This window comes from Aphidius gifuensis, linkage group LG2, assembly GCF_014905175.1.
Source record: "Aphidius gifuensis isolate YNYX2018 linkage group LG2, ASM1490517v1, whole genome shotgun sequence".
NCBI classification, from domain to species: Eukaryota; Metazoa; Arthropoda; class Insecta; order Hymenoptera; family Braconidae; genus Aphidius; species Aphidius gifuensis.
The window spans coordinates 20,997,748-21,022,871 of NC_057789.1; the positions used below are offsets into that span (position 1 = coordinate 20,997,748).

At 30.4% G+C, this 25,124-nt stretch overlaps 1 protein-coding gene across 1 annotated transcript; it reads right to left on the reverse strand.

Moving 5' to 3' along the window:
* Positions 1–23,060: 23,060 nt before the first annotated feature.
* Positions 23,061–24,165, reverse strand: LOC122850510 (probable serine/threonine-protein kinase fhkE). Its single transcript, XM_044149644.1, has 3 exons — positions 23,710–24,165; positions 23,307–23,628; positions 23,061–23,218 (listed from the first exon to the last, which is right to left on the reverse strand). Exons 1-3 carry the CDS (start codon positions 24,163–24,165, stop codon positions 23,061–23,063), a joined length of 936 nt encoding a protein of 311 aa, XP_044005579.1.
* Positions 24,166–25,124: the final 959 nt, after the last annotated feature.

A 25,124-nucleotide genomic window follows, 5' to 3' on the forward strand; every position in this document is an offset into this window, starting at 1 on the left:
GTGGTATTACCCAAGTTTTTATCAAACATTGAAAAAACAGTCCATTGTTCAATACAACAGTGCCAAAATAATCTTTGACTGATGCTGGTGCGATATTACTAAATTGCTCGTAAAATTTATCATATTCTGCTTGCGACGAACTTTTAGCCATTCGATTGATAACTAATAATAATTTTTGTCTCTGAGCAGATGATATATTTCGTTTTTCACAAGTAATTTCTCTACCGAAAATTTTCAAAGAATGAAAGAGACAAATTAGCAAATTGATATGGGGTAACACTTCTTTTATTCTTTGTCTGGCATTTAAATCTTTGTCCGTCATAACGCATGCAGTTTTTTTACATGCTTCTGAGTTACTTCGTTTAAAACATTCCCAGAGCCACTTAATAGTAGAAGCTCTTTCATTTGCTACAATGCTTATACCAACAACTTGAGTTTTTGAATACTTATCCATCACCACCCATATCAACAACACAAAGCCTCTTTTAAACAAATTATACATTAGTATGTTCCATCGAAAGAAACAATTTCTGGAGACGCAGCCATATGTTGTTTCATCGATGGAGTTGAGAAATATAGCCCTTGAAATTCATCATTCTCACGAAGAATTTGTGTCTCAGCACCTGTAAATGGCATTTTTGAAAATTTAATTTTTATAATATTTCATAACATAAGTTAACAAAGCTCAGGTTATGAAAAAAGCAAGTAGATGTTTTTTTCATATGACATTATTATTTTTTTTGGCAACTACGAATAAAAAAAAAAAAAAAACTAAAAATATATTATTTATAGAATTAAAAATAGAAATGAAATTCAAATGTATACAAGTCAAGATACATAGTTATTTATATAAAATTTAACAAAGCATAGCAAAGTAAATATATTAAAATATTAAATTTTACGAAATATTATACCATATGTAGTTTTGAGAAGATGTTCTGCTGCGTATATCTCATCATCTTCTGGATTTCGAAAATTTCGAGTTATGTTGTCTAAATCTTTTCTTGTCAAATTAATTCCAACATCTTCACGAATTTTTTTTCTAATTTTTTGTTTATCTCCTCCAATGTTGAGCATTTCTTCGACTTTTTTTTGTCATCACCTTTAAGTTGTCGTTGCCTTGGTAGATAATTAAAATACTCCTGCAATATTCATTATATTTTGTTAAATAATTATAAAATAATATAATCATTACTCAAATATAAATCACATTCATACTTCAAACTTATGGTTATGGTTTCCGTCAACCGTCTTCAGTTCCAAGTGTGTTTTTTCTTTATTCAAACCCACAGTAAATGTCATTGGACAACTTTGTTTGAAAGTACTGGAAAAAAAATAATTCTTTAATTATATACAATGCTAAATTTAGTATTTGTGAGTATTTTTACATTTATTTTATTACTTAATTTTTTTGATATAATATACTTTTCAACAGTTGCATGTTAGTCAATTATAAATACTAACAAACTATTATACTTGCAAACCATTGTGTCATTTAATGAACATATGTACAAAAACATGAAGTTGGCAGACATAACATACATGTAATCATGATATATTTTATAACTGTTATAATATACTACAACATATATATGCGTCTACCATGTACTGTATTAACATTTATTAGTTTGTAATTTTACCACTAATTGTATTTGTACACGTCATTTCAATATCAATTAATACTAAGAAATATAAACGAGCAATATAACTGAGCAACACCTAAAGTCTTTTTTTTTCTTATTTAAAGATTAGGAATATATATAGTTTGAAAAATATATATACCTATTGCTGAAGGGTGTTTTGTCCCGTATTGGGAGTTATTGATTGCCGACAATAAGAATAGTTTGTCGCAATAGAAAATATGAAGGCGCTTGTTGTTGCTTTCATGTAAATTCTACTTTATTTTTGCATTTGCATACGACTATGGCAGCTTTACATGAAAGCAACAACAAGCGCCTTCATATTTTTCTATTGCGACAAACATTTCTTGTCGGCGAATCGTTATTGGGGGACCCGCAATAACTCCCGCAATACGGGACCAAGAATAGCACCCCAGTTGATTTTGATATGTATTGACCTCCATATTGACAATAATATAAGCGATAAATCAATTCAAATTTAGTGCTTAGATCTTCTGGTGATGGCTTGGTGGTACGAACTGAGTATTCTTGCTGACATTCTACTTTATATGCTGCTAAAGCCCTATCCCATTCTGCACAAGAATTATATACTCTTTCTCCACCAAGAGGATGTTGAAGCACTCGTTTAGATTTCATCTAAAATATAAAAACAAAAATTTATTGATAGTTTGAGATTGTCATAATATATATTGTAATAGTGGTGAGTGTCAATTGACATTGACATAAAAATGAAAAAAAGTTTGCGTACCTTTTGCTATGAACCATCAATACCACAAAATTTTTTTATTCATTAACTTTGTGACAATCACACAATGTTGATATTTTTAGTATCTATTAAGTCTAGTCGAATCATCAATAATCGTAATAATAAAATTACTGATGCTGCATACACAAAGATTTCATAAACACAACCAACAAACGAGACAAAAAAAAAAAATTATTCAACGCATAGTTACAAAATAATGAAGACAAGTAGTCTCATGTATCAGGTCGGTAACTGGTAAAACTGTTGTTTCGGTAACAAACAGCCACTATTATCTCTATTATGATAATTTTTTATTTCTGACCGTGGCGTTGCGATTTTGGGCTAGTTGTCTAACTTGAATAAAGTATATACTTCAAGACAGCTACTTGATTTTTTTTCGTCGTTGGATGGGTTTTCAATTTAGGCGTCGCCTTTGTCTTAATCTGTAAAACAACAGAGTCGTCGTGAAGACAAGCCTTAACTTGTTGATTATCAGCTGATGAAATTTTTTTTTTTATCGAAAATTTATTGAAAAAATATGGACCAAAGCGAGGAACCAAACATTGCTATAAAAAATGATCATACAGTTGCTGAAGCAACTGTGCCTTCCCTGCGGGGGGAATTTTAATTTCTTCTTTAATATATATTAAAATTCGTGACTACAAATTTATTTCATTCTCTATTGTTACAATGATTATTGTTACAGCTAAAATTTATTTAATTTTCATTCATTTTGCTTGTTCCTTCTAATGGGTCATCTCCATGTCCAGAATCGCTTTCTTCTAACCTTTTAAACTTTCTGTTTTTATTCATTTTGTTGTACTATGATTTTAGCCTGTCAATGTTAAATATTTATTACAAAATTGTCGAGTTCGATTGTATTTATTCTATTTACTTTTTTCTCTTGGTTGAATCAGGATCTAACGTTTTAGTTGTTGCTGAAGTCATCATTATATTCTTAATTTTTTTATATTCATTTATTTTCAATTCCTTTAATACTATCATATCACCCTTTTTTCCCTAGAAATTTTCTGCCTTTTCATTCCATATAGTTAGTTCAATCTAAAATATATTTTCTTTGGTAAATTTATTATCTTTATTTAGTTTAATCAAACTTTTTTTCATTTAAATTTTATTTTACTTCATAATCACTGTCGTCTGCTAATGTTATTGTTCTTTATTTTAATAACCGTCCTGACATTGCATATATAAATTCCACTTTATTTATTGCTATTATGATTGCGATGATATGTAAATAATGTCATTATTACTATTGAATAGTTTTCTGTTTTTTTTTTTTTTTTCTTTGCTAAAATTATTTTGCCTGCAAATGAATTAATTGGTAGATGTACAATTTCTTGTATTTTTTTAAACTCGAAATTAATGTTTGGTATATTTATATTTTCCTCATTGTCATCGAATTTTATATTAGCTTCTACTGGTATCATTATTTCTTTATTATTTATTGATGAGCATTGTTCATTAATTTTTTCAATAATCCTCCAGTGATCGTATATATTTTGTTTAAATTGAATATTTAATAATTTATTATGTTGATAATTTTTTTAAAATCTTTGAAAAATCTTGTTGAAAAATATGATTTTTCCATGATATTTTTCTATACTTTTCTTTTTTGTTTACTGATATTTTCTTAATATTTTCCTATAATTATCGTATTTTTCTTTATATTCAGTGATTTTTCTATATTTTTGTTTATTCATTTATATATTCTTTATTTTCCCATATGTTTCTTCATTTTCCATATTCATCGTGTTCAGATTAATCAAGGGACTTAGAAAATTTTCGGGGGGGGGGGGGGGGGTGTTCCCTTATTTATCGTTTTTTTCTTTATATTCAGTCACTTTTCTATATTTTCCTTTATATTCACTGATATTTTCCCATATTTATCGTTTTTTTCTTTATATTCACTGATTTTTCTTCGATATTTTCCTATTTTTTTTTACATTTTTCTCTACATTTACTGATATTTTCCCATATGTATCGTATTTTGCTTCATATTCAGTGATTTTTCCTTCATATTTACTGATATTTTCCCTATTTATCGTATTTTTCTTTATATTCAGTAAGTTTTCCTTGATATTTACTGATATTTCCCTGATATCTTCCCATAATTATAAGAGTTTTTTTTATATTTACCCTTTTTTTTATATTTACTGATATTTTTCCATATTTATCGGTTTTTTCTTCATATTCAGCAATTTTTTCTTTATATTCAGTAATTTTTCCTCTATATTTGCTGATATTTTCCTATATTTATTCCCTTTTTTTTCTTTATATTCACTGATTTTTCTTTGATATTTTTCTATTTTTTTCTACATTGTTCTTTACATTTACTGATATTTTCCCATATGTATCGTATTTTTCTTCATATTCAGTGATTTTTCCTTCATATTTACTGATATTTCCCTGATATTTTCCCATAATTATAAGAGTTCTCTTTATATTTAGCGCTTTTTTCTTTATATTTACTGATATTTTTCCATATTTATCGGTTTTTTCTTTATATTCAGTAATTTTTCCTTCATATTTACTGATATTTTCATATTTAATGATGTTTCTTATATTTATCGTATTTAGATTAAGGGACTTAGAAAATTTCCAGGGTGGGGGGGGGGTCTACCATGGTTAGGGGGGTCCAGATGAAAAGCGAAAACAATAGGAAATTAAAATTCCCTAAAAAAAAAAAACTATCAGTGTATAAGCAAGTTAAGAAATGTCGTTTGAAGATAACAAAGAAGTTAAAACAGTTAAAAAAAGAATTTAATTCATCAGAAGAGTGTGAAAGAGAAGTGTTACGAATGGATAGTTATGATTATTCTCTTGGGTATTCGAAAACAAGTGAAGCTGTTAATAATAAGAAAACAGATAATTTTATTGATATTAACAAAATGAAATACTATCAAGCTCATTGGATTTGTAAAAGACCACGCAAGTAAGCACACTTTAAACTTTTATACTTGTAATTTAAAAATAATTTAATATTGTTATATCCAGATATAATTAGTCGTTATAATCGTTATTTAATATTATTTTAGATCAACGAAACCAATTTGTCCAGTTTTATTAACAGCTAATCTCAATAAAAAAGGAGACAAGTTTATTTTAGTAACATCAAATGTTGGTCATAATCATGTCCCACCAGCAGAAGAAGACGAAGTTAGTTTTTTATAATTTAATTTATTACGACTTTATATATAAAGTAATAATAATAATAGTAATAATTTCATTTATATCATGACTTTATAGGAAACATATGAAGTCGTTCAAGAGGCTATTGTTTACAATGATCCAGCTCTCACTGCTGATCCTGTTGGTGACGAATCTCAAAATGATGATGAACTAGTCTTCAATAAGGTTATTGAAGACCGAGGCAGCAACAATAGTGTTGAGGAGTTGAATAATTGTGATGACGATGTAAGTAGTCAATTTTGTATATGAGTAAAAGTACTTATATATATTAATATACAAAGAAATATATTATATATCATGTATATATATTTAATATAATATTAATTCTTTAGATATAACAGTTATATAATTATGATAACAATATTTTTTATTATGTTTTAGCTGTTTAACAGTCCACCGGAAAACTTGAGTATTTCTCCGAGCGTGCAGATTAATTCTCATTTTACTGCAATACTAGATGATCCTGATACTTCAATAAGTTTCGATGAAAATATCATGAATGATGTGCGTAATGAGACAATAAAAATTATGATGAGTGATGAAGATAAACAATCCAAAAAAAGACCACTTTCACTGGTTGATTGGGGAATCATATCAACAAATGCCAATAAAAAGAACAGTTCTAATATGAATAATGAAAATAACTCTGATGGAATGACTGCTATCAAAAAAGTTGATGGAAAAAAAAAAAAAGATGAAATACCGACAATTGGGAATGTTCATGAGGTTTGTGGTGACCATGTTGAAATAGACAATAACTATGATATAAGAACATTAAAAATTTCAAATAAAAAAGGACCTGGAAGACCACGTGGTATAAAGAAAACAACAGCTATTGGTCTGAATCTTCCTGTAAGAGTAAGAAGTTTTACGTCAAAGAGTAATCACAACAAATTACGATAAATTTCAAAAGAAATAACTGAGAAGGCAGATAATAGTGAAAGTTTGGTGACAGCAGCATTAAATAATGAATTTTTGATTGATATTTCAAAAGTCCCATCAGTTGCTAATGAAATTCCCGACAGCTTGATTGATCCAGCTGTCATGAAATCAATTCATCTCGCTGAAAAATACATAGACAAAAATGCATGGATCCATTTCCGAAAATTGTTGAAAGAAAAGCAAAATAACAATTTATTTTCATGTAAAACATGTCATGAAATTTTTTTAATTGACGATAGTTCAGTGCTGTGTGATGATTGTCGCTATTGGTATCATCAACATTGTGTACTGATAAAACGAAACGCCAAACTACCAAAAAACTGGTATTGTCCATCTTGTAAAGATACAAAATAAAAAAAACTTGGTAAAACGAAATAAAATTTTATTGTCGATATAATAGACATATCTATATATTGTCTACATCTCTAAAATAAAAAAAATACAAATACTTACATACTGAAAGAAATTTTAAAATAAAGATAAAAATAAAAAACTTAGTTAAACGAAATAGAATGTTTTATTATTTTCTTTGAGTTGAAATATATTTTAAAAATAAATTTTAGCACTCCTGATCATTAATATAAATATTATTATTTTATTCAAGCTTCTTGTATTTAATTATGTTCTGTAATACTTTGAAAAAAGCAAAAGAAAATTTAAATATTATTAAAATTGAATATATTTGAATATTTTGTCGTGTTTTCGTGTTGTCGTTAAATGAGAAACAAAAGCCAGAATAAACCTAAGGACATATCTTGGGATTTTGTCGTGTTGTCGTGTTTTCGTGTTGTCGTGTTTAGTTGTGTCGTTTGCCATATCGTTATTATAATCACTTTCAAGTTTGAACAATATAATATATTTTTCGGTTTATTTTTTCACAAATTTATATTAATATACACTAAAAGTTTTTATATTGGTCCAAATAGAGAGTGCACGCTGATATGTCGATATGAATTTTTTCGAAAAAAAAAAAAGGTGAAGTTTGAATGATACAAAATATTTGCAATGATGCACAAAAGATATGACACCTTTATAATGTAGATGATTTTCAGTAGCCGTCATAACACTAGTGGTCGTTTGTGGTCCGCCTCTCTTCCCCGTTCTTTTCTGTCATGTATACAATTTCGTGTCATACTATTCTTTTTAATTCATGTCAGCATCTTTCAATGTATCTTTTTATATTAGTACGATACAAGACATTGAAATAGCTACTCAGTTTTTTTAAATATATATCACCTATGTATGACAAAGTTAAGGATCAACTTACATGCTCAATGATGTTATTGTTTGCATGTAGCATGAAAAATAAATATATATCTCTTGATAAATTTTATTGTCTTAAGACTTTGAGTACGATGCATAGAAAAATAATAATTTTCCTCAACCCATGTGTATAATGCACTTACATCATTAATGGACTAGCGCGTTTTTGAGATTTATAAAAGAAAAAAATTTAAAAAAGTACAATTTTTTTGTAAAAATTATTGAAATCAATAAATAAATTATGTTTTTTTTTGAGTGAAAAATTAACGAGTCAGCAAGCATGTACACAATAATATTCAAACTTTATTCTCGGGCTTGCTCATCGGTTACACATGTACACAAACCATAAATATATATAGATAAAGTATACTCTCTTGGCTCTCATCAAGTTACAAATATGTGTGCATTTTTTCCTCATCAACTCTAGATTGCGTCATAAAATAAAAAAGCAAAAAAAATATTTTTTTTTTGTTACTTGCATGAGAAAAGTAATGATTTCCCTTAATTTATATGTGCAGTGCACTTACATCATTATTGGACTAGCGCGTTTTTTTGAGATTTATACAAAACAAAAACTGAAAAAAGTACAATTTTCTTGTAAAAGTTATTGAAATCAATAATTAAGAAATTATGTTTTTCAGTGAAAAATTAACGAGTAAGCAAGCATGTACACAATGATATTCAAACTTAATTCTCGGGCTTGCTCACCAGTGTACACATGTAGACAAACAATAAATATATATAGATATATGTTACCGGAAATTATAGATAAATACATCAATAGGGGACGGAGGTTTATTTAATATGATATTTATGTATTTATTTATTTATTTATTACATTCATTTATTTATTTTACTTGTTCATTTATCAAAAATTATTCAGGGTCGTAACCCCAAGGCAAAGTATCTGTTCCACCATCGTGATCAAGAGCTCGTTTGTTATCAGCCCAGCTAAGTGCAATTTTACTCTGCACAATTGTCTTCACTTGATGGTCTTTACTTCTGATTAAATGTTGATTTTTTTTCAGTATCTGATGATCAAAAAGACATGACATGTAATTATTAAAAATTTATATCTTTCAAAACTGAACCTTGACACCTTTGGCTTTTTTGTAAATTTTATCATCATCAATGTTCATGACTTTATAACTATACAATTTGGCTCTCAAGCCAGCAAACTCAGTCATAATTTTGCCATTATTTTCGTCTTTCATAAGACCAATAACTTTTTTGTTGACTCTTGGCATATCATAAACATTATTTTGTGGATAATCTGATGTATCAAATCTTTCCAAATTTTCTTTCATTTTCTCATGAATATCAGGAACTTTGAAATGTAAAATGAGGAGTCAGTATCCATGTAAAGTGCTTGGACATCATTGTGATTGAATTTTTTTTTGATATAATTGTAGTAAAAATCATAGATCCAGATTTTTGAAAGATCTAGTATTGTAAATCCAGAATAAATTGGCTTATTGAAAATTATTTTCACTCGTGACATTTCAATAATTGCAATATCATCTTTAGAAATTGAGCAGCTGTGAAAATTTGGTTTTGCAATCAATGATCTAGCTCCATAGCGACCTTCCCATTTTGTCACTATTTTAACATCTTTTTCTTTCCTTACATTTTGCATCGTTTTACCATACACACTGTTGTTCATTAATTTGGAAAATTTTTTTCAAAATCAGTGGTTGCTTGCTGACGCATACCAGTATTGAGATCAATATATTTTTTCAGCCACGAGCTTTGTTTAAATTTCAATATACGATGAATTTTTTTCAACTTCATACCAAGTCTCAAATATAGTTTTAAATTTCTATAATGTATGACATAATTTTTTTTTGCAAATAGAGTTGTCATTAATTTTGATTGTTTTAAATTTGGTGCTGTGAATTGCTCTGGACACAACGGTAAATCTTTATGCCATTCATGTAAATATTTTGGATAATCCAAGTCAATCTCTAAGATATATCCAATTTCAGCTTCATCAGATATATTTGTCACATCAATATTTAAATTGTCTTCCCATTGAAAACCTCCATAAGGCAAATATTGACTCATACCAGCACTATATAAATTATTCACATCAAAATACATGATGTATGATTCTTCTTCTTCTGGATTGTAATTTTCACCCATATACCGATTGTTGGCTTTTGCGTATCGATTCATGGATTGTGCAACACCACCTCGAATTCCTTTCTCAATGAAGAGATGCATTGCTGAATCTGTCAAAAGTTTAAGTTCCACACCTGTATACTTTAACATTGCATCAAATGCTAGACCTGGTGCAGTAAAATAATGGAGTGCATCTAGACTGTATGTTGATAAACAGCTCAAACGAAGATTTTCAAAAATATCTGCCGACAAAAGCACATCAGTTTTCAAATATAAATCAGAATATTCACCTAATGTATTTATTTGAAATTTTTCCCATATATTTTTGGCATGTTCATAGTCTGCATCTGATATATCAGAATTATTCAATTTTGAGAAAAATTCTTCTTTTGGTGGTAGAGTTGTTTCAGCTAATTTTTCCCATGAGTTAATATATTCGTATGAAAATACTCCTTTTCTACACAATAAATCAAAGTATTCACTATTGCATTCACTACGTGTTATAATTTTTTGATCATTGCTCAAATCAGATGATAATCTATCAATACTACTAGACATAAATCTAAATGAATCAATGAATCTTAAACTTACAACAGTATTATCCACTTTTTTTGTGAATGAAATGTATTTTTCTTTGTTTATTGGTAATATATGTATGCGACCATCGAATGCCTTGCGAAAATCTTGTATTAAAAAATGTGAGTCGTATCCTGATAAATTGTGGATAACTACAGGTATGTTGTGAGACTTTGTATAGTTAATATTGCATCTAGCATGAGCTGGACCTCGATATGATCCCCGAAAATGGTCGTGATCATGGTGCTTAACGTCTTGCTCCATGAAAATCTCCTCACATATATGACAAATTGTAGCATTTCGAAATTCGTGCTCCTGTTGCACAGTCAACGGTTCCATTGGTATTGGATTTAAAAGTATATCATTGACCTGGTGAGCTAATTTTTCTAATTCTCCGATGAACCATTCAATACAATTTTCACTTCGATTCATTCTGTAGCATTATAATGTATTATCATAGGTACACTTAACATAGTACGCAGCACTGTGTGGAATATGCTCTTCAGAGTCGGTATTGTCAATCGGTTTTAAAATGCACTCCAAATCAGCATAAACGACAAAAGGTACAAGTTCTCTGTATCGATGATTTTTGAATTTCAGTATATTGGCATCTTCTCTTAGCATAATCATCCGTGCATGATTAATTTGACAACAGTCAGCCAAATGTCTTTTCAAAAATTCTTGTGATGTAAAATGATTCAGACATCTGTCACAAATATATAAACGACAATGAGCCTTGCTGACTTGTGAGCCTACTAAGCGTGATGAATTTTTGATTAATGCAATATGGAAATTTTTTTTCCCTTTTCTCTGCTTTTGAACATAATTTTCATTTTCTTCATCAACTTCCATATTATTATCATCATCATCATCATCATCATCATCATCATCTTCATCATCGTCAGCTGAAAAACATTCATCATCAAAAATACTGTCATTAGTATTGGTAACTTTTTTTTTTTTATTGTCATTTCCGTTTTTATCGACTGCCAACAGATGAATCGTTTGAATGTCACAAATATTATCACTCAAAAATATAGGAGCACCAATACTTTTTTTTGAATTATTTAAAACAATTGCGTAGACATTGATTCTTAGATGATTCAGCTTTTCAAATTTTGGTATGTCTCGCAACTTTATTGGAAAAGATATTCCATCATATGATAATATTGTACTGAAATGTGGATATGAACTCACACGACAAGGATTTTCTTGTACAGAATGTGAGGCTGCAGTCACAGGATGTAAAGCTGCAATTACACACCACAAAAAACAAAAATTATCTCAATTTTTGATATTCAGCACAGCTTTTTTTTTTTCAATGTCAGCAGGCATTAGTACAAATGTCGAATCACCACCACGCAACAGTTGATATTTGCATACAGTGAAGATGATACTCTGAATTTTTTTCAAGCTCGAATCAGAAATACCAAGATTAAATTCCTCAATTTTTTTCAATATAGGATCATAAAAATATCATCGAACCAGTCATCGAGATTTGTTGTTGGTAATTTAACAGCATTTTTTGTATTAAATGATTTTATTTCTCTCACTTCTTTATCATCTTTATGAACCTCTTATTCACAATGCAAACATGAATTGATCTTGAGATTAATTTTTTTTTTCAAAAAAGCTTTTAGTTTTTTGCTGACAACAGTTTGAGCATCTCTCAAAAAATTTTCAATCCCTATATGATAAAGATTTGTTACACTTCCAGTTATGATATTTCCCTTGAAAATATTTTTCAAATCACTCCATTTTACTCTATCATGCAATAATGGTTCATCATGATGAGTGCTCAAGCCAGCACTATGATGTAATTTTTTTCCTCTTTTTACTTGCAGCTTTCCAACTATAGTTGTAAGTCTAACTACGACGAGTTGTATTCTTTTTTTTTGAACCTACAGAATTAGCTGAATTTTTTTAAAATTTATTCAGTAATTTTATATTTACATTGCCCCATTTGAAGCATCGATCAATACTGGCGATAGTATAAGCTGATTTGTAACCAGCATTTAAAATATTAACAAGTTTTTCACACCTTTCGATAGAATACATTTTTAAATATATAATTTTTTTATTAATCGGAAAGAAGTAGTTGTCTTAAAATCAACTGACCACTGACTGATGAGATAAGATTGACAAAAGAATGAATTCAATAAATATATTTATATATTGTTTCAAGAAAAAAGAAAGGAAGTGGAAAAAATTATTCTATTATTTTATAATTAAAATAAAAAAGAGAGAAATAATAATGTGCAAAGTAAGCAAAAAATGAATTTCGATACATGATTAAGACAATGCAGCTAATAAATGAAAAAAAGAAAGCAATAATATTGTCCGAAGATCAAAGAACAGGAAGATGAAAAAAAACATTCAATTATTTTCTATTTAAAAAAGAAGAAGAGAGAAATAAAAATGTGCATAGTAAGGAAAAATGAATCTCGATGCATGATTGAGACAATGCAGCTACAATGACCGCACGTGTTAAAGAAGAAAACATTTAATTATTTTCTATTTAAAATATATGAAGAGAGAAATATGCATAGTAAGGAAAAAAATGAATTTTATATCCAAAATATAAAAGAGAGAAATGAAAAAAAAAATAAATCTCGATGTATAATTGAGACAATGCAAATTCTGGATTTACCACGCGTGCCTGCCGGCCGTCAACAGATCATGTTTTGATGTTCGTTCTCCATGTAAATTGTTTGTCTTTTATTAGACATATATATGTATAGCATAAAAGAATTATATATTGAATCGGAAAGAAATATGGATATCTCTACTTTTCTAATTATCTTGCATTTTTTGTCTTTTTATACAATTTATTGGGATGATTTATGTCACTTTGTTCGGGATTGTTATTCAAGTAAGAAGCTGCTTTATTTCTTTATTTTGTGTGAATTAAAAGTGCTAATCAAAAATGGATATGGACTTGTTGGAAACTCTGGTAAATATTTTTTCAAATATTATATTAATTTTCTCAATTTAAACATGAGTATTATAATAAACTTTTAATCCTCAAAAATTTGTTTAACAAAGTTGGCTCCTCATCGAGACGGTCTTCGCAGATTATGTGAAACGGAAATGGATTGGCGATGTGCACAATCGTCCTATTCCACCGGTATTGCACCGCCAAAATTTAGTATTGGTTAGTATTTTATTTATAAATATTTTACAAATATAATTCAATAATTTTTTTATTTATTTATTCATTAGATAAAATATCATATCGAAGCTATTCTCAGAGGTTTAATAGCTAGCACTATGTTTCCAAGACTAAGTGGTTTTCAAATGTATGATGATGATGATTTAGATGCAAGACCACGATTTAAAGTTTGTATGTATTTTATTCTTTATTTGTAAAATTTAAGATTTCAAGTACCACTGATAATAATAAATTCATGCTTTTAGACAATATTCCTGTTAACGAGGCAAATGATAATAGTACAGTAATGGAAGATGAGTCTGACTTGGCTATGGATAAGTTGGACCATCTAATAATATTCCCGTCACTTGGAGGTAATAATTTGTGTGATTTTTTCTAATATATTTTTTATCATATTTATGTCAATATATAAATTTTTTTCTAGCAAAATATTCATTGATACCAGATGATCGATAAGGTACAACTATAACTGTTGGTGAGTAAATATTTCTTTATTATAATGAAAAAGGTAGTAATATGAATGCTAATTTATATTTTTTAATTTTTGTTGTAGAACTTTGCAGTGTTACGTATGTGTCAGATCAAGAAATGGATGTATATCAAGAATCTGACACTGAAACTGACGAAGTTTCAAGTACACAAAATAATGATGTTATCATAGAAGAATAATATATAAAAAAGAAAAAATATAATAACGAATTCCTATTTTTTTTAATACTGAGAGAATTATATTTTGTATTTAACTAGTAAATAATAATTAATAAAATTGATTAATATAAAAATTAAAACATCATTTATTTTTTGTTACCCCTCTGACTTTTTTACATTTTTCAGAGGTATGGGAACATAAGATATGGGACATAAGACATGGGAACATGGGACATAGGAACATAACACATACTACATGGGAACATACTACATGGGAACATGGAACATGACAAATCGCAATTTAAAATGACAAAATCTGTATTACCGACTTATGGTAAGAATGCGCACAAATTTCTTTACCATCTCTACATAAGCGGTCTCATTCCCCTGTCCCCCCGCCGATCTACCTTTTTTCGACCGCTCCTTGTCACAGAACGCCTATAGATACACTACTGACTTCATCTTGACGCCACAGGTAAATTTCGACCAGTACCATTTTTAAAGAAAAATTAAGTTTTATATTATGCCTTTGTTCTTCAAGGCTTAGGTGCTAAAGGACAGTCGGCAATACCTGTTGCTGAATTAATAACGACACGACACAATGTTGTTGCTCTATAATACTTTTTGTCGTCATTTGTTGCTGATTTAAAAAATCGAAGACCTAAAAGATTGTTGCAGACCATGATACATGAAGTTGAAATTTATTTTAGTATGGCTGAAATTCATGCTATCAGCACATCTTTCTCTAACTCTATCCCAGGAATAATAAGTAATTAGCTGATTAAAAAAAAAAAAAAAGAAAAAAAAAGTGATTCGTTAAATAATTTTTTTTTATCATTTTTTGATAATGTTTCTTGATCACTTTTTGATCAAAAATCTTGATCAAGCCTTGATCCATTTTTACGTTACTTTTTGATCAATTCTTGAACACGTAGCTTGATCAAGACTTGACCAGGTACCTTGATCAAGTCTTGATCCATTTTTGCGTTACGTTTTGATCAATTCTTGATCAAATTGTCTGATCGAAGTTTGATTATATCCTGAAGTGAATTTCTACTCGGGTACTTTTTATTCATCCAAATATCACACCTGACAGTTAAACGAAATACTCTTTGATGCATTATATCACTTTATTATGAAAGAAAAAACTACCTGAAAATTTTACAAAGAACCTAAAAAAAAAACAAAGAAAAAATCACTCCACGGCGTTCACAAAACGTCAACAATTGCAATGACACTAAAAACTGACAAATTTTATTGTTAATTATTGAGTGACAATCGGTATTTTTTTTGTTATTGTATGTATAGATAAATATATTAATAGAGATATTAATAATATAATATAATATAATAGTATGATAAATTGATTATGTCATGCCAAGGTCTGTTGTTACACGACAGCCAATGACTGAATGTCATTGAAATCTGAAGGGTTTCCCGACATAGCGGAAAAATCCCTGATTGTGATTGGCAACTATACACCCATACACATACTCATTTTTCATAGCAGTATGTATATAGACGCACAAAATTACAAGGGCACCAATATGGTGATTGATGATATGACTTAACTGTTACTGTTGTCGTTATATCTACAGACGATATAATAAGCGTATGTGTATGGACAAAACTTTGCAGGCTTCTGCTCTTCACGCAGAGATGCCGTGACCTGGTTTAATACGATGAAAATATCCGATTACCGGTATGAACATTTTTGTATCGTATCATGTATTATCGTTATTACTGACGATATTTTTTTTTTTTAATTATGACACAGTAAGTAATTTCTCACAAAATGGGCCAAAAAAAAGTAATGTTAGAGAAAGCTGGAGTAAGGCCGGAAAAATATTCTGAACCGGATTTGAATAACATTGTACATTTTATCAACAAATTTCAATTTATCAAAATTAGCACTGAGAAAAATATTTCATGTTATTGCTAAATTTTCAGGATTTTCAATGATGGCTGATGTCTAAGAAAAGAAGGCAAGACTTTCACAAATTACTGGAATGTACAATTTATGTCCAAATGCCATGAAACAATTAGCAACATACAACTTGTTGTATACACAAGATACACTATAACATCGTATGTAGAAAAAAATATAATTAAAATCATCATGATACTCATTAACAAGTGGCTCAATAGTAATATCTGTATAATTTTTTATTGTTATATCTAGTGGAAAACAACTGAGTACATCAACTTGATGAGCACGTTTTGCCAGATCTTTCGTTAGAATTTCAGGCTTTTTCAAATGACTTTTTCCATTTACCCACACGGAAAAAAAATATATAATTTATTAATAAGATTGGGCGAAAACGTGTATATAATTTATATAAAATTTGTATATAACGATTATATATAATAGTTTATATAAAATTATATATATTTTTTATATAAATTTCGTGACATACCCCTCCCCTTCCCATGAATTGTTTTTATTTAAAAATTTTCTCAAATTTTAATATACAAAAATCCAAAAATTAATATACAAAACTTCCATCAGGATTCGAACCCGGACCCTTCTGGTTGAGAAGCGAGTACTTTACCTCGAAGCCACAAATCTTATGATAGATTTCTATAAAAATATACATAAGAATATGACAATTCTAAATTTTTTTACTTTGCTGTTTTAATCACAATTCTATTATTGAATTTTATTCAAATATATAAAATTTTAATTTTAACATCTCTTCGTTCATATTTGTATGAAAAAAAAGATAAAATCGGTATTAAAACCAGAAAGTAAAAAAATTGAGAAAAGTCATGTTCTCATTTATATTTTTACAAAGATCTATCATCAGATTTGTGGCTTCGGGGTAAAGTACTTGCCTCCCAACCAGAAGGTCCCGGGTTCGAATCCTGATGGAAGATTCGTTTTTGATTCTTTTAAATTAAAATTTAAGGGATATGATGGGGATTTGTTACCTCAGCCTATTGTTCTCGCCGTGCAGGCAGAAAATCGCTTACAATATATATGTATTTTTTCTAAATGTAATTTTAAGTTTTGGGTGGGCTCTTTTTTGATGTTCGTGCTGAAATCCATGGTTTTGAGTCGGGTATGGACACTTGGTTCTCAAACTTTTCAGAAAAGTCAGCAATACTGTATCGATTAGGTGACAGCTTCTGTGATATTACGAATGGTCTTATATAGGGCTTTTCCAATCCTGCCGAATAATATTTGGCTTTATTTTTCAGTGGATCCTCTTCAAGACTAATTGTCCTACTTCGAACTCAATTTTTCGATGACGTGCATTATAATATTGCCTTTGTTTGTCTTCTACCTTACTGAGAGCCTACATTAAAGCTTGTCTCAATGTGTTTAATCTTTTCATCTGCTTTAACCATCTGGTAATTGGAATCTCATCCAATTTCACCCTTCAACTCGTCCCGTAACGTATGAAGTTGACGTGCTTCACGTCCAGAGTTGGCAAAGTTAGTGGCGAGTCATGAAAAGCCGTGTTGTATGCAGAACGAATTTTTGATAAATGGGCGTCCCAGTCTCAGTTAATATCGTCAAGGAGTGTATGTCAGATTTTTTTTATAATTGTCTACGCGATCGGTCAGAGGTTGGATGCGGTAGGTCTAGATTTTACAGCGATTTTTCAAGAAATCATTTTTTTTTTAATTAGATAACGGGCCGATTATGTAAAAATAATTATTGGAAGTCGTCCAGGAATGAGAAAAGATAATCTCAGATTTTTTAAAAAATTTTCTACGCGATCGGTCAGGAGTTGGATGCGGTAGGTTTAGATTTTACAGGGATTTTTGGAGAAATAATTTTTTTTAAATTAGATAACGGGCCGATTATGTAAAAATAATCACCGGAGGTGGTTCAGAAATGAGAAAAGTTGATGTCAGATTTTTTTTATAATTTTCTACGCGATCGGTCAGGGGTTGGATAAGGTAGGTTTAGATGAGAACTCGATTATACAGGGAATTTTGGAGAAATAATTTTTTTTTAATTGAATAACGGGCCGATTATGTAAAAATAATTACTAGAGGTCGTTGAGAAATAAGAAAAAATAATGTCAGATTTTTTTAATAATTTTCTACGCGATCGGTCAGGGGTTGGATGCGGTAGGTTCAGGTTTTACAGCGGTTTTTGGAGAAATATTTTTTTTTTAATTAGATAACGGGCTGATTTTGTAAAAATAATTACCGGAGGTGGTTCGGAAATGAGAAAAGATAATGTCAGATTTTTTAAATAATTTTCTACGCGATCGGTCAGGGGTTGGATGAGGTAGGTTTAGATATAAACTCGATTTTACAGGGATTTTTGGAGAAATAATTTTTTTAAAATTATATAACGGGCCGATTATGTAAAAATAATTATTGCTGCTCGTCCAGGAATAAGGAAAGATAATGTCAGATTTTTTAAATAATTTTCTACGCAAGTGGTTGGAGAAATAATTCTTTTTTAATTAGATAACGGGCCGATTATATGAAAATAATTACTGGAGGTGGTTCAGAAATAAAAAAAAATTATGTCAGATTTTTTTATAATTGTCTACGCGATCGGTCAGAGGTTGGATGCGGTAGGTCTAGATTTTACAGCGATTTTTCAAGAAATCATTTTTTTTCAATTAGATAACGGGCCGATTATGTAAAAATAATTATTGGAAGTCGTCCAGGAATGAGAAAAGATAATCTCAGATTTTTTAAAAAATTTTCTACGCGATCGGTCAGGGGTTGGATGCGGTAGGTTTAGATTTTACAGGGATTTTTGGAGAAATAATTTTTTTTTAATTAGATAACGGGCCGATTATGTAACAATAATCACCGGAGGTGGTTCAGAAATAAGAAAAGATGATGTCAGATTTTTTTTATAATTTTCTACGCGATCGGTCAGGGGTTGGATAAGGTAGGTTTAGATATAAACTCGATTTTACAGGGATTTTTGGAGAAATAATTTTTTTTTAATTAGATAACGGGCCGATTATGTAACAATAATCACCGGAGGTGGTTCATAAATAAGAAAAGATAATGTCAGATTTTTTTTATAATTTTCTACGCTATCGGTCAGGGGTTGGATGAAGTAGGTTTAGATATAAACTCGATTTTACAGCGATTTTTGGAGAAATACTTTTTTTTTAATTAGATAACGGGCCGATTATGTAAAAATAATTACCGGAGGTAATTCAGGAATGAGAAAAGATAATGTCAGATTTTTTTTTATAATTTTCTACGCGGTCGGTCAGGAGTTGAATGAGGTAGGTTTAGATATAATCTCGATTTTACAGGGATTTTTGGAGAAATAATTTTTTTTAAATTAATTAACGGGCCGATTATGTAAAAATAATTACTGGAGGTGGTTTAGAAATGAGAAAAAATGATGTCAGATTTTTTTTATAATTTTCTACGCGATCGGTCAGGGGTTGGATGAGGTAGGTTTAGATATAAACTCGATTTTACAGGGATTTTTGGAGAAATAATTTTTTTTTAATTAGTTCAAGGGCCGAATATATAAGAATAATTACGCGAGATGGTTAAGGGAAGAATAAAAATAATGTTGGAAATTTTCCATAATCTACAAAATAATAAATCACTATCATTCAGCTAACTTCACAATAAACAAAAAAAATAATAACAAAATAAAAACCTTTCAGTGTGAAGTTAGCTAAAACGAAGTGATTTTTTTAAATAGGATATTATGCTCATTCATACACGTATTATTTAACATAATTTTATTGATATTATAATCTATGATAATTGTTGGTTATGTGAGGGTAGATCATAAATAATAACAAGTACAATTTAATATTATTGGTTACGTTTATTTAATTAGCAGTCAGACAATATATAATGCGAGACAAGAGTGTAAAGTGCACGGCGGCCGGAACTGGAATGAATATATTATATAGGGGTGCATAGAGTGTGTGTGTAGTGTATGGTTGTGTATGTTTGTTTAGTGTCAGCCTGTAAGTTAAGATTTGTGTCCGGTAGTGTAGCAGTTGTAAATATATTTAGTCAGGGACGTGTCATCAGACTTTGTATCTCCGACACCTCCTCTCAAAGATGATGGCGTAGGACCTGTTGTTTACGTTATTTGTAGACCAAGTCCTTGGCTGCAACTTGTCAGTTTAGTGGATGTTAACCCTTTAGTTAACATGTCTGCTGGCATCTTATCAGTTGATAGGTATGATGGTGTTACTCGCCCTTGTTCATAGACGTCTCTGATGAAATGATGTCTAATGTCAATATGTTTAGTGCGAGAATGGTATGCTTGGCTAAATACAAGTTTTTGAGCACTTTGATTGTCATTGTAAATACTTGTATGTTCTATTAACATACCAATCTGACGAAATAGCTCTTGCAAGTATAACGCTTCTCTGGTTGACTCTGATAAAGCCATATATTCAGCTTCAGTGCTAGATAAAGCGATAGTTCTTTGCTTTCTTGATTCCCATGATATACTGGCACCAGCCAATATGAAAGCATATCCAGTATATGATTTTCTATCATTTCTGTCACCTGCCCAATCAGCATCAGCAACACCATATAATTGTTTACCAGTTCTTTTATATACAAGCTTGGTATCTATACTGCCTTTTAAATATCTGAGAACTCTTTTTGCTGCTTTCCAATGTTCAGATGAGTAACATGAGTTAAATTGACTAAGATAGCTTACTGCATATGAGATGTCTGGCCTGGTACAAGTGGCTAAATACATCAGAGCTCCAATGAGTTGCCTGTATGGAAGTCTTTGGAGTTCATCATTATTTATATTCTTTGGTTTCTCTAAGTTGCAGTTAGCCTCGATAGGAGTCAAGACTGGCTTGCAGTTTGACATATCAAATCTTTCAAGAATATCCTCTATGTATTTCTTCTGATTTAATTGTACTACATCATTTACTTTAGGCCTGCTAAATTCTATACCTAAGCATCGTTTTACTTCACCAAGATTTTTCATTTCAAAAACTTTGGAGAGTGACGATTTGATTTCATTTATCCATGTAATATTAGCAGATGCAATGAGCATGTCATCCACATATATTAATATTATCATGATGTCGTGTTTGTCTCTGGCGACAAACATGCATGGATCCTGAGTAAGCTGTTGTAGACCTAATTTCTTCAATTCAGTTACCAGTTTCCTGTTCCATTGAACTCCAGCCTGTTTAAGTCCATATAATGCTTTTCTTAATAAACAGACTTTGTTGTTCTCATTTTGGAGTTCATTTTTCCAATTTTCTGCTGTTTCTAAAATGCGTGTGTCTGACATGACCTGCCTACTCGATCCGACATGTTTGCCTGACAACATTTTAGTCAGCATATCTTCAAGCCCTTCAGGGACTTTCATGTAGACTTTCTCATTCAAGTCACCATTCAGGTAGGCTGTTACGACATCCATTTGATGTATCATGAGTCCAAATTCTGCTGCTAGTGCAGCCATAACTCTTATTGAAGTGAGTCTTGCAACTGGTGAGAATGTTTCAAAATAATCTTCACCTGATTTTTGAGAGCATCCTTTAGCTACTAATCTGACTTTCTTTTTGCCAGAAATTAAGCCAGGAATTTCTTTTGTCTTGAAGACGTATCTATTGCCAATAGCTTTTCTGTCTTTTGGTTTTGGTACAATATCCCATGTTTTGTTTTTAATTTGAGATAGTAATTCATTTTCGATTGCTTGTTGCCATTCTTCGGCATCATCAGAATTTTTGGCATCTTGAATTGTAATTGGGTCTTCAGTTAGGTTTGCAATTTCATCAGCTGCTAGTTCATTTGGTAGCTCATCTTCAGAGTCATCTACAATTTCTATTGTATTGTTTCTTATTTGTTGATATATTTTTCTAGGTCTACCTTTACCACCTGTTCCCAATATAGTTGGTCTACCACGACCTCTTATTGATGTATTATTTGGTCTATCTGGTAGATTTTCTCTAATAGGTGTTTCTGGAGCTAGTTGGAAATCATCAATGGATTCATTGTCTGAAACATATTCATTATTAATTGATAGTTCATTATTAATAATTTTGAGGGAATTCGATGGTGGATTTTGGTTCACCATGTCCCCACCTTCACCTAGAATTTCTTCATACATATTATTATAATACTTATCGTTCATGAATTTTGCACTGCGGCATATTATTATTTTTCGAGTTTCTGGATTCCAGACTCTGTATGCTTTTGATGTATCTGAATATCCAACGAATACACATTTGTGTGCTCGTGAATCAAATTTGCCTTTGTTTATTTTGTTATCTAAGGCATATACTGTTGTCCCAAAAATTTGAAAATGGTCAACATTTGGAATTTTATTTGTCCACAGCTCGTGAGGCGTTTTGCCATTTAAAGGTTTTGTTGGACATCTGTTACGAATATAATTGGCTGTATTAATTGCTTCAGCCCAAAATATACCTGGTATTTCAGCATGTCGCATCATGCACCTTGCCATTTCATCCAGGGTTCTATTTTTTCTTTCAGCTACGCCATTTTGTTGTGGTGTATATGGTACAGTTAACCTCCTTTTTATTCCATTTTCTTGTAGGAATTTATCAAAGTTTGAATTGCAGTATTCTCGACCATTATCTGTCTGTAACATTTTAATTTTCTTGCCAGTAAAATTTTCAACCATAGATTTATATATTTTAAATTTTTCTAACGCTTCATTTTTATGTTTTAAAAAGTATACTTCACCCCATCTTGAATAGTCATCTATGAAGGTGATGAAGAATCTGTGTCCACTGTGAGAAGGGCGTCGAACTGGACCGCTTACGTCACTGTGGACTATTTCTAGTCAATCTGTTGTCCTCCCGTCATTGGATTTTGGAAATGGTTGATTGACAGCTTTTTCTTGAGCGCACACTTCACAGTCTTTAATTTCTTGAAGTGATTTTGGTGTATTTAATATTCCTTGTTTACACATGAGCTTTATATCTTTTTCGTTGACATGGCCTAGACGATGATGCCATTTTTCAAAGTCAATAATTAAATTCGGCACGATTTGCAGCGTTTTGGCTCTCTTGGATATAGTATAGATTGCCAATTCGCTTTGCTGTTATCAGTACATTATCATTTATGTCAGATATTGTCGCTTTTTCTTTTTCAAAGAGGATTTTATAATTTTTATCTGTCATTTTTGACACTGACAGTAAATTAGTTCTTAAATCATTCACATATAAAACACGATCTAATTTCACTGTCTTTCGTTTATTACCATCATTAATATTTATTTTAATTTCACCAACACCACTTATTTTTGTTGAATCATTATTGGCAAGGCTTAATTTTAAATTTGCTTTTTCAATTTGTTTAAATAGCTTATTGTTTGCACTGATATGTGATGTACTGCCACTATCTAAGCACTATAAATTTTCATCGTTTGATTTGTTAGCATTGTTTACATAATTCATTAATGCGATTTCTTCATATGTTTGAGCACTTGCAGCGAGTTCAATATTTTTATCGTATTCATCTTCTTCTTCTTCTTCTGCATAATTTGCATGTTTATAAATATTTTTCGAATAACAATCTTTTGCATGGTGATTGTAACCATTGCACCTTGCACAGCGTATTGTATTGCTTGACTTTCTGTCAAAACCTTTGTTATTGTTGTTGTGCGGGGTCCATCTTCTCTGTCCATTCGTTCCCCCACCTCTGTTGTTATTGTTATACCGGTCATCTGTTTCTGTGTGTGACGGCGGTTTATGTGCAGGTCGTTTTCCACCTCGAGAAAACGAGTTTCGATTGCTCGGGCCTTTTCGGCCAAACGAAGATTTTGCGTACATGGCTCTCTGACCTTGACTGTTTCCACTATTTTCTGTAATAGATTTTCTTGCATCTGACTCTTCTAGAAGTTTCGAGCGCAGATCTTGCAATGATGGAAAAGTCTCTCTAGTCATAATTATCATTCTAAAATTTTCAAATTCTTCAGGCAAACTATTTAATAAAAACATGGCCAAAATTTCATCTGTTACTTCCAATTTTATTTGTTTGGATTTATTCACAAGATCAAAGTATTCATTAATATTATCTCGGATGCTTTTTGCGCTATCCATTTTGAAACGAGTAAGCATGGCGAGTAAAGTCACTCTATTTATTGGTGCACTTGACTGATGCTCATTTTTAATTTTGTCCCATAATTCTTTGGACGTATTTGTAGAATTAATACTTTGTAATTCGCTAGCTGAAACGGCTAGGATTATTTCACATCTGGCCAGTTTATCTTTTTGATTCCAATCATCACATTCTGTTGGAGGTTTTGTTTTAACGCCTGATACGATATCCCAGAGATCCAATTTATATAAATATGATTTCATCCGGACTTTCCATATTTCATAATTATCATGTTTTAATGGATCAATTGAGATAACGTGAGATTTCGCCATTGTCACTAATTTTTATATATATAAGCACTCACTGTTCACACGCGGTTTCTGATGCAATAGACGCTACACGTTTTCACTAGACGCTTTGTACGTTAAACGAGAAAATTTATTTAGATGCTTGTTATTTAATTTTAGGCTAAATGCCTGGGCCCATAACCTGTTGGTTATGTGAGGGTAGATCATAAATAATAACAAGTACAATTTAATATTATTGGTTACGTTTATTTAATTAGCAGTCAGACAATATATAATGCGAGACAAGAGTGTAAAGTGCACGGCGGCCGGAACTGGAATGAATATATTATATAGGGGTGCATATAGTGTGTGTGTAGTGTATGGTTGTGTATGTTTGTTTAGTGTCAGCCTGTAAGTTAAGATTTGTGTCCGGTAGTGTAGCAGTTGTAAATATATTTAATCAGGGACGTGTCATCAGACTTTGTATCTCCAACAATAATTTTGTTATTCATACACCA

Excerpts from the sequence above, each read along its gene's own strand:
- LOC122850510 (XM_044149644.1), bottom strand. The coding sequence starts at position 24,165 with ATGACTAGAGAGACTTTTCCATCATTGCAAGATCTGCGCTCGAAACTT. Across the intron at positions 23,629-23,709 it reads ATAAAAATATTGAACTCGCT|TGCTTAGATAGTGGCAGTAC; the intron begins GCAAGTGCTCAA and ends GAAAATTTATAG. Across the intron at positions 23,219-23,306 it reads GATAACAGCAAAGCGAATTG|GCCATGTCAACGAAAAAGAT; the intron begins GCAATCTATACT and ends ATCATCGTCTAG.